The 11,022-nt window shown below is 40.8% G+C and overlaps 1 protein-coding gene across 1 annotated transcript in view; it reads left to right on the forward strand.

Annotated features, from left to right (window-relative positions):
* Window positions 1–9,139, forward strand: part of LOC119429056 (growth hormone receptor) — a 55,779-nt gene extending 46,640 nt beyond the window's left edge. The window contains exons 5-9 of the mRNA XM_037696773.1: window positions 2,401–2,579; window positions 2,731–2,884; window positions 4,520–4,607; window positions 8,219–8,288; window positions 8,507–9,139. Of these exons, the coding sequence (XP_037552701.1) occupies window positions 2,401–2,579; window positions 2,731–2,884; window positions 4,520–4,607; window positions 8,219–8,288; window positions 8,507–9,139 (1,124 nt within the window). The remainder of the gene's footprint in view (window positions 1–2,400; window positions 2,580–2,730; window positions 2,885–4,519; window positions 4,608–8,218; window positions 8,289–8,506) is intronic.
* Window positions 9,140–11,022: the final 1,883 nt, after the last annotated feature.

Genomic DNA, 11,022 nt, shown 5'->3' on the forward strand with positions numbered 1-11,022 from the left:
TGTCAAAGCAGTCAAAGTAGTAAAAACAACGTCAAAGCAGTCAAAGTAGTAAAAACAACGTCAAAGCAGTCAAAGTAGTAAAAACAACGTCAAAGCAGTCAAAGTAGGAAAAACAAAGTCAAAGTAATCAAAGTAGGAAAAGCACAATGTCAAAACAGTCAAAGTAGTAAAAACAACGTCAAAGCAGTCAAAGTAGTAAAAACAACACCAAAGCAGTCAAAGTAGGAAAAACAAAGTCAAAGTAATCAAAGTAGTAAAAGCACAATGTCAAAACAGTGAAAGTAGTAAAAACAACGTCAAAGCAGTCAAAGTACTAAAACAACATCAAAACAGTCAAAGTAGTAAAAACACAGCATCAAAGCATTCAAAGTAGTAAAAACAATGTCAAAGCAGGAAATGTATCAAAGCAGTAAAAGCACAACATCAAAGCAATAAACATGTCAAAGCAGTAAAAGCAGAACATTGAAGCGTCCAACACAGTAAAAACACAATATCAAAGCAGTCAAAGTAGTAAAAACCCATCGTCATAGTCAAGGGCGTCAGAAGCATCCGTAATGTGGGGGAGACACAATGATGTGTGTAGGTGTGTGTGTGCGCACGCATGTTTGTGTGCGCATGTGTGCGCGCGCATTAAAAAAAAGTGTACACTAGTGTACAAAAAGCAGCATTTTACCTAGATTTCCTTTAATTCCACATTAAACATTCCATATTCATTCATTCCAAATGAATGATTTTTTTTTAATGTGGGGGGGACATGTCCCCTTCACATATAATGGTTGCGATGCCTATAGTAGTAGTAAAAAACATGTCAAAGCAGTCAAAGTAGTAAAAGCACAATGTCCAAGCACGGAACGTGTCAAAGCAGTAAAAGCACAACATTGAAGCATTCAACGTAGTAAAAACACAACATCACAGTAGTAAAAAAACACAATGTCAAAGCAGTCAAAGTAGTAAAAGGACAACATCAAAGCTAGAAATGTGTCAAAGTAGTAAAAACACAACGTCAAAGCAGTAAATGTCAATATCAAAGAAGTTAAAACACACTGTCCGAATGGTAAAAACACTAAATTATTAAGGGTGACACACAATGCCGTAGTAGTAAAAACATGCTGTCAGAGCAGTAAAAGCGTGACATCAGAGCGGTAAAGATATAATCAGTCTGCAGCTGTCATCTTGATGTGTGACTCTTATAATTATTATTCACTTCCTGCAGCGACTTCTTTCAGATTCTGATCATACAGAAACAAAACTGCATAAAAAAAAAATCCCTAAATTCTGTTTTGTTAATGTCCATCAAACCGAGATGGTTTTAAAATCATATGATCTGAGCCGTGTGTCTCCACATAAACTGGGACATTATCTGACCCAGCGTTTAATATTGAGTCTATAAGCATTTGTTTTAATGCAACATTTCACAGGTTCCTTCACTAAGTGATTGTTTTTAAATCCTATTTGTCAGAGGAAAGCATGGACGTAAAATCCTTTAAAACCAGATCTAATTTTACAGCATATGTTTTATACAGTATATATATAAGATCTGGCACGTGGAGCAGCAGTGCTGTGGTGATCTTTTATTATGCTCTGATGTCAGAGCTGGTCAGGGCTGTAGCTCTTATCAGGACAGAGCAGGAGTCGCTGCAGCGGCGACCAGCTACATAAAGGTCACACTTCCAAAATGTTTGAGCAAATCCACCCAAATGTCAAGTTCCCGCAGTAGCATTCAGGTAGAACAGACCACACAACCTTATTTATTACCACTGTATTCTTATTAGACCTTCTGTTTTAGCAACTTGGAATATGAAAAAAAACATGACTAAACCAATCAAAAATGTGATACAACACACAACATAAAGTGCAGAATTTACAAAAACCTAAACAGGAAAACAAAAAAAGACTAAACTGAGGAATAACAAGACGAGTAAAGCCTTGAAACTTAGTCACTGAGAGAATAGAAGGACAGGAAGCGGGCGGCTCCAGAAGGTATGCATACCTCCCGCCCATTTGCAGACTAAAGTTTTAAAGCAGGATCTCATGTGATCAAATGTGCATTAGTGCATCTGGCATGAGCAGCTTACACATCTGGAAAGGCGTCGTCAACATAGAAAAGTACATTCGGGTTTTAGAACATTTGCTCCCGTCTAGATGATGCGCTTTACAGGGAAGGCCTTGCATATTTCAGCAAGACTTGTGCGTGTTTTATATTAGCATTAAAGTTTAGGTATAAGACTACTTCCTGGAAACGATAAGTTTGTATTTTTTCTGCGTAAACCCCTCATGCTCCTCTCATGGCTATATCACAGTTAACCGATTGTAATCATGTGAGGAGGCGATTAGTTCCAGTCTGGAAAGGATAATGATTTCCTTCTGTTCATCTCGTTTATGTGCTTGTTTACTGACTAGTGGAGACGGAGGCGCCGGTCAACCTGACCTACGTGCTGACAGACGCCGGCGGTGATGAGATGGGCCACAGCGTGCAGCTGTCCTGGACGTACCCGGTGCCCGAGGACCTGCGGTACGGCTGGATCACTCTGGTGTATGAGCTGCAGTACAGACGGGTCACCGAGCCCGAAAACTGGAAGGTATGAGGATTTATTTACACACAAGTAAACAACACACATGCAAACATGTAAACAAGAAACATTCGGAAGGAGTGTAGAAGAGAGACTTTGCTGAAATTGTTTTATTAAAACACTTCCTATTTAAAGCCCCTCTTTGTTTGTTTGTTTGTAGCTAAAACATCCTCTGCGTGAGCCTCACGTCGAGCTGCTCGGCCTTCGGGTCGGGGAATACGCAGTCCGAGTTCGGTGCCGGTCCCACAACTCGGACCTGTGGAGCAAATGGAGCTCCACGCTGCTGCTGAGCATCCCCAACAGGCCGCCCACAGGTAATCGCCCACGATCAGGGTTTCCATGGCGACAGGGATGCTCTTTCATACAGTATGTGGGCTGTTGTACTTATGTTGTGTCCATAGTAGCTTGAATTTGACCAGAAAGGACTGAAGGACTCTTTAGATTTTATATGTTTGATGTGAGAAAACAGCAACAGTTTCAAAACTAACAAGAGAAATGTAATCATCATCTTAAGATGCAGCTGAATGCTGCTGAAGAAGCTGAAACTAAGGTGCTAAAAGCTGAAAGAAACAAATCATTAGCTTAAATTTAAAAAAAGGCAAAACAGTAGCTCTGATATAAAGGAACCAGAAGACTAGCTAATGCTAAAAAAAGCAGATAGCTAGATAAAAGCTAAAAGTAGCAAAACTGTAGCTAAATGCTAAAAATAGCCAAAGGCTGAATAGTAACAAAAAGTAGCAAAAGGCTAGCTAAAAGCTAAAAGTAACAAAAGACTACTTAAAAGCTAAATACAGCAAGAAGGTCTCTAGAAATAACAAATTGTAGCTATGAGCTAAAAATAACAACTGGCTAGATAAAGTTTAAGTTATAAGAAGCTACCTAACAGCTAAAAGTTTTAAAACGCTAACTAAAAGCAGCAATATGGCTGGAGCTTATAACAGCAACTGGCTAGATAAAAAAAAGTAATAATAAGCTACCTAAAAGCCAAAAGTTTCAAAATGCTAGCTAAAAGCTAAAAGCAGCAATATGGCAACTGGTAGCTTAAAACAGCAAATGGCTGGATAAAAGCTAAAAGTAACTAAAATATACCTTAAAGCAGCAATATGGGAACTAGGAGCTTAAAACAGCAAATGGCGCTAAAAGTAGCAAACGCTAACTAAAAGCTAAGAGCAACAATATGGTAATTAGGAGCTTAAACAGCAACTGGCTAGATAAAAGCTCAAGGTAATAAAAAGCTACCTAAAATCTAAAAGTTTCAAAATGCTAGTTAAAAGCTAAAAGCAGCAATATGGTAACTGGGAGCTTAAAACAGCAGCTGGCTAGAAAAGAGCTAAAAGTAATAAAAATCTACCTAAAAGTTCAAGTTCAAGTCGCATGAGAAGATGCATGCTCAATAATCCAGGTAGAAAAATCTAAAAAAAATAAATCAGGTTCTATGGACAGGTAAAAAATAAATAAATAAAAAAGTACAAACTTTTCATCTTTCATCCGAAAGACTTTGGTCTTAAAAACTATCTTAAAACTTTTTTAGACAAGTTCAAGTCAATTTTATTGTCATTTCCATCACATGTGGTACATGAGGTGGAATGAAATTATGTACACAGGGTCCCAGTTACACTCAAAAATAGCAAAATATAAAATGTAAAAAGATCCGCTGAGATCCGTTAAGCAGCAATATGTTAACTTGGAGCTGAAAACGGCAAATGGCTAGATAAAAGCTAAAAGTAGCTAAATGGTAGCAAAAAGCTAAAAATGACAAAAGGCTAGCTACAAACTAAAAGTAGCTAAAATGCTATAAGTAGCAAACAATACACTGAAGCTAAAAGTAGCTGAAAACTATCTAAAAGCTATGAGTAACTAAAGGCTAACTGAAAAAAAAAAAAGTATAAATCCAAAGAAAAGACTGGATCCATCTCATCTGCCTGCTCAGACTGTGTTTACCTGTGCAGGTAAAGTCCTGGTTCTGGTTCTGGTGGTGGCAGTTGGACTCGTGGCTCTGGTGGTCATCGCCTTCGGCGTTCTTCCTCAGAGCAGGAGGTGAGGAATACTCAGGTTCTTGCTCAGGAGCTCGTTGGGTTTCTCTGAACCAGTGAATCCAGTGAGAACTGGGTTTGGCGTCAGTTAAGTTCAGATAAAACCAATCGGCTGTTTCTGTTTTTAGACCTGACCAACACTCGCTGACTTTAAAGAAGAATCTCAAACATTTAAATCCACGTTACTTGAATAAAGCTAATTATTTTTTTTAATCTTTATTATTTTGGTTTTTTTGCTTCAACGCTGACATTTATACATTAATAATGAGTGTTTGTAGCTCCTCTAATAAACGGGAACATTCTGTTTCCTTTTAATAAGATGGAGTTTCTGAACTGGGTAATAAAAACAAGCCTGGTGATGATTTTTTTTTTTTTTTTTAAATATAAGCATTCAAAAAGTTTGAGAGCTGGATGAACTCTGAAGGACAGAACAAATCATTCATCGTGAATAACTTTATAAACAACTCGTTGACAGAAGAGGAGTTGGAAAAAACAAATCCATTCGTGCCTTTTCAGTTTGTGTGTAAAAGTCTTCAGCTGGTGTTTGCAGATCGAGCTCCATCAAGGTCAGAGCAGGATTTTCCTCTCAGATCTACTTTAGTGTTTTTGCTCTGATCTGCAGCCGATGCACGGCTCTGTGTTGGACCGTCGGACGTGTTGCTGAGTGTGTTCCTGACATCTGTCATCTCTGATCGAAGCCTTTAAACCGTGCGCGGGTTTATGATGGCTCATGTTGAGGTGAACATTCGGAGTCCAGCCTGCAGGCACACAAATATTTCAGACAAACACTCTGAGGAAAATCAAACATATTGTGTGTGACACCAGTACAGTTTTTTGGGGTTTCTTGCTCTCTTTTTTTTTTGACACAAAGGAAACAGAACAAAAAAGAATACAGAAAAAAAAAAAAATCCCCTCCCACACCGGACCAGCCATAAATACACAAATAATCTACACAGGCATTGACAAGTTCTCACCAAATGACACAAATGGCTGCCAGATGTACCAGAATCTTCCTGCAGAACCTTTGAGGGTGCATCTGATTTTTTTTCCAGGTGGATATGATACATCACCTCCCTTATCCAATGTACATATGCTGGGGGGGTGTGGGTCCTTCCAATTACATAAAATTAGCCTCCTGGCCAGTAGAGAACCAAAAGCAATCACATCCTTATCGTACTCGCTGAAGGACGTATCCACAGGGACCACCCTGAACAGTGACATGAGTGGGGATGGGTGAACAGTTTTGCCACATATTCTAGAGAAGGTGTCAAAAATAGATTGCCAAAAAGTCTGCATTTTGGGACAGGTCCAGAATGTATGCAAGAGTGTAGCTGGAGTTTTTTTTTGCTATGATTGCATGCGGGGTCCAGGTTGGCTTTGATCTTTGAAAACTTGCCTTTGGACCAGTGTAGCCAGTGCACCACCTTGAATTGAATTACACCATGTCTCAGGCAGATTGAAGATGAATAAATGTTCTTAATGATACTTCTCCAGATTGAGCCTGATATGGATTCCTCCAAGTCCGTTTCCCATTTCAGTTTAAGGGAGTCCAAACTAGAGCCGTCATTTCTAACCCGAACCCAGAGCCCAGCCCGACACGGATTTGGACCGGTCCGGGCCATAATAATATGCTTAATGTGTGGGCCGGGTCAGTGTTGCGCTTTTTATTGCGTCAGGGACGCGCAGCCAACGATTTAATATATGCAAACATGGCTTGTCGTACTACACCTGCTGCACGCAGCCATTTGACTGCGCACTGACCGGCCGGTTGAAAGAGGTAAAAAGTTCAGTTATGTTTCAGATGGATTACTGCCAGTGATCCATCAGCCCAAATAAACATTCATTCAGTCGCTGCACTCAGCAGACGCGCGGCCGATGACCCAAACAGGTGAGATCACAAAATATCCGACATTTCAGAGCAGGGTCTAATGCAGGCAGAAGCAGGGGAAGCATTTAATGCACTTTGACGGCTCCTTAGCTCCGATCTTCTGCCCTCTCAGCTGCGCACATCGGCCAACCGTTAATAATAGTTGATGGTATAAGCAGTCAAAGCTTAATTAAAAAATGCCGGGGGGGGGGGGGGGGGGGGGGGTTTGGGTTTTTCCATTTTTTTATTTTTTTTTTTTTGGGTGGGGGGGGGTGTGGGGGGGTGGGGGGGGGGGGGGGGGGGGGGGTGGGGGGAATTCAGGTTCTTACCTGTAATTACTGTTAATTTGTTGGATCGAGTGGGGTTTGGAGATGATGGCTGCGGGCTGGGGCTGGGTCAGTTCAGATTATTTGGACCCGAGTGCAACTCTAGTCCAAACTGTACTCATGGTATGAACTGAGCAGTGAATAGATCTTGCTAAGGGCCCCCTTTGTATCAAACCTGCACTCCAAAATCTTAGCCACATAATGTTTCGAAGGATATAAATCACACAAAATGTCTCAGCTGCAGATATCTAAAAAACTATGATTTGTGAATATTAAACATCTGTACCAGCTGTTTAAAAGAGGCAAAACTACCGTCAGCATAGAGATCACACAGTGAATGCACTCCCCTCAAGACCCAGGTGTCAAAAGCTGTATCAGCTACTGAGGGAGTAAACAAATGACTATTTGACACAGGTGCCAAAAACAGTAACACTGTAGAGTTAAATGCCCTCCTGAACTGATTCCAAATCTTAACCGCTCAGATCACAATTGGGTTAGAAGTTTAGGTTGATAGCTGGAGGGGAACTGGATCTAACTGAGGCCCTTTCCAAGGCCACCCAACTAGGAGAAGGGGTGTCCCTGCCCAACCAGAATAGTAGAGCTCTGAGATTATCTGCCCAATAACAGTGCATGAAGTTAGGAAGCAACATGCCTCCAAGTCTGCGGGGCAGACATAAGACCATTTTGGCAATCAGTGGATGCTTTTTATTCCAAATAAACGCTGATATCTAGCTGTTCAGATTGGTAAAGAGGGATTTAGTAATTGGCAGATTCTGAAACAGGTATACAAATTTAGGTAGGATATTCATTTTTAGAGTTTATTCTGCCCCCTAGAGTGTGAGGCAGGGATTGGCATCTAGCAATGTCCTGTTAAGGTTTACCATGAGATGTTGTTGTTTTTTTTTTTTACTCATCTTCAATTTATCTCTTTCTCTGCTCATATGGTGTCATTAGAGGTGTAACAGGACCCTTTTCCATGAGACAAGATAAGATTTTAACAATATTTTTAAGAAAAAAATCTTTGCTACAAACTCCACTGACTGGCCTTCCTCTTCAAAAGTTTTTTTTTCCTCAGCTATAAAGTCAACAAATCACAGCAAGAACTCAGCATTAAGTTTGTTCTGTCTTAAATAAATATACAACAAGGCTCTTCTTCTCATCACGTAGCTGCAGAGGTTGCTCAATATGGCTTGAGTAATGTGCCGCATGGTCCTAGTGCCAGATATATTTGTTTAAACTGCTGCCACATTAATAGCTTAAAGTGATCGCTAATAATTTACCCAGACAATATCAGACTGGGTTTATTTGGGCAATTCATGAGTTTTCAACACTATGGGAAATCTCGTGAATTTTTAGTCTAACAAGATCTTGTTACACCGTAAAGTGCAGCATGACATGACCTGGTTTTGTTTTCACCTTCAGAATAAAAGAGTACTTCCTGCCACCCATTCCCAAGCCACGAATCATTGGCATCGACCCGCTGCTCCTGAAGGTAACGTGATGCTTTCAGGGTTGTAGTACAGCGTCTATTTCCTTCTGTCATTGTGTCTCTTATTTTCTCCCAAACTTTTCCTTTAGTCTCTTGTTTATTCCTTCTTTCTACTTTCATTGAACACATTTATTTTCAAGTTGCTTTTGCATTTGTTTAACCTCTTTTGTTTCTCCCAGTGTCCTGTTTCTAACTCTTTCTTCCTCTTTTTTTTTTTCCAGAAGGGGCATCTAGAAGAAATCAACCATCACTTCAGTAACTTCCACAGCTACAGACCTCCAAGTTACTCTGTTGATGTCTGGGACCAGGTGAGCGCCGATAGCATCTACCTGACCTCACCGAAGGACTGCAGGGTCCCTGGCGATGTCTCAGACAGGGAGCAGAAGTTGCCTAGCACTGCCCAGCATCAGTTATCGGTTCAAAACTCGTCGTCATACGTTCAGAGCGTGTCGCCCTATTGCATGTCGCCTACTGAGGTCTTTGCTCCTCTACTGGGTCCTGCTTCCCTGTGGCAGAGGTCTGATGTGCCAGGAACGGACTATAGCATAATGGAGCATCCTAGCATCCCTGACAACAATGCCCCCAGTCTTCACCCGACCAGCAACCCACCGCAGGATTTCTACACCTGCGTCCAGCTCATGAAGGAAAGCGGTGAGGTGCACCTGGTGCCGTGTTTCCCGACGACATACTGTCGAGACCTCTCGCCTTTCCAAACTTCAGCCATAGCTGAGCCAGAGGATGAGGAGCAACAAAAGCTTGTTGAGGGCCAGGCCAGGATGAGTGATGGTGGTAAGAACAAAAGGACTGAAGCCTCCACCCCTCTGCTACCTGTCTCCATCGATGACATTGGCTAAAACACTGCTAGAACATGGAGCCTGTTGCAAACAAGGATCTGCTCCAGTTCAGTTCCATTCCTGCGTCCTCCTCAACGTTGCAACAGCCAGTTCATCAGCAGAACAGTGAAAGAAGACGTTTTAAACTTTTAAAGCTCTGAAGAAAACAGTCAGCAGACATGTTTATATGAACAACTATAACAAAAAAAAAAAAAAAAAACTACTGCTAGTGCGTCAAAGTTGAGACCACCAACACAAAGAAAAAAAAGAAGTCAACTTGTTCTTTGTTCTGTTTGTGGTCACTTGATCTGTATCTTCATTATGAAGGTCCAGAGCTGTTGCTGTGGTAAATGTAGAGGTTCCCATTTTCAGTCATAAAACCTCCTACAAGCGCTCCATTCAGACAGTGCTCGAAGTGGGCCAGTACTCACCAGTACAGTAGTCCCTCGATTATCGCGGGGGTTATGTGAAAGAAAGCTATAAAATGGCGGCACTTGTCCAAGGTATTTCTTTTCCCGCTCCCGTTAACTTTTTATCCCGTACCATCCCAATCCCTTGAGTAATATTAAAGTTGACAATCGTATGTCGTGCACAATCTTACTTTGAAAACCCACGAAAGAGTGAGTCCGCGAATGTCGAACCGCAAAGTATCGAGGGACTACTGTATTTCTAAGTTTTTTGGCCGAGGGGTGCCGTCACTCACAGAACATTGATAGAAAACAGGAACTCACGACTTGCTCTAAAACTGACTCTGATTGGGTCAAATGTAGCAAATCAAGAGACACGACTCATAAGGAACAATGGTTGTTTAAAAATTATGCACAAGGAGCCAATTGGAGGCACAGCAGGTACCGAGGACTGTCTTATATGCAGAGGATGATTAAGAAGAAGATTAATACAATAAGGAGACAGTAACTCTGTTGGTGTTTTCAGTTTTGGCCATACAACGTGTGGACGTTTAATAAGAGAAAGGCAACATATCCAGGTATTTCATTATTATGCTCCTGCCTCCTTATAGGGGAAACAGCCCCTCCAGTTTGACTGGAAGTGAATTGAACAATAAACTTTACTGTGTTTGCGGGAAAAAAAAAAACTTCAAGTAAGACTATTATTTTCCTCTGAAGCTTTAAGTGCCTAAATATTATAGTAAACAATATATTTATTGTCATAGCTGATTAATATTCAACATTCAACATCAGTCCTGAAAAAGTTGGGACACTGTGTAAAATATAAACAAAAAAAGAACCCCCTCTTCCTTTTTTTTTACCAACAGCTGTAAACATCTTAGACGGGTAAGCAGTGGTAGAAGCACAAATGCATGCCACATACCATCAGAGAGACAGGCTTTGGAACTATGCTGTGATAACAGGCTGAATGGTCTCTTTCCTCTTTAGTATGAAGAGGCGTCTGTGGTTTCCAAAAATAATTTCAGATTTGGATCTGTCTGAGCACAGACATAGTTCTCCTCTTCACCTCCGACCATTTTAACAGATTCCAGAACAGAACCGGACCTAAGTGGCCCCTGAGGGCCCGAAAATCATCTAATATAGAATTTCAGCCTCGTCCTTTGAGCTCAGAGATTTCTCCAGATTTTTTAAATCCTTTAAATCTAGTATGAAATGTAGATGAGGTGATATTCAAAATCTTTACAATTTTCTTTTGCGGACTTTATTCTGAAAATTTTCAAGCATCTTTAGATTCAGATTTTCTAAGAATGGTGAACCTTGGCACATTTTTACTCCCAAGACATTCAGCTCCTCTGAAAATTCTCCTTTATACTCAGTCCTGTTAACGACCTAATTTACTTAATTACAGTATTCCCTCGTTTATCACGGGAGAGCCGTACCCTGAAGCCCCGCGTAAGTGAAAGGCCGCTAAGTAGGAATAGTGGTATAAGTAGTAGT

Source organism: Nematolebias whitei, chromosome 23, assembly GCF_014905685.2.
Source record: "Nematolebias whitei isolate Nwh7 chromosome 23, NemWhi1, whole genome shotgun sequence".
Classification (NCBI taxonomy): domain Eukaryota; kingdom Metazoa; phylum Chordata; class Actinopteri; order Cyprinodontiformes; family Rivulidae; genus Nematolebias; species Nematolebias whitei.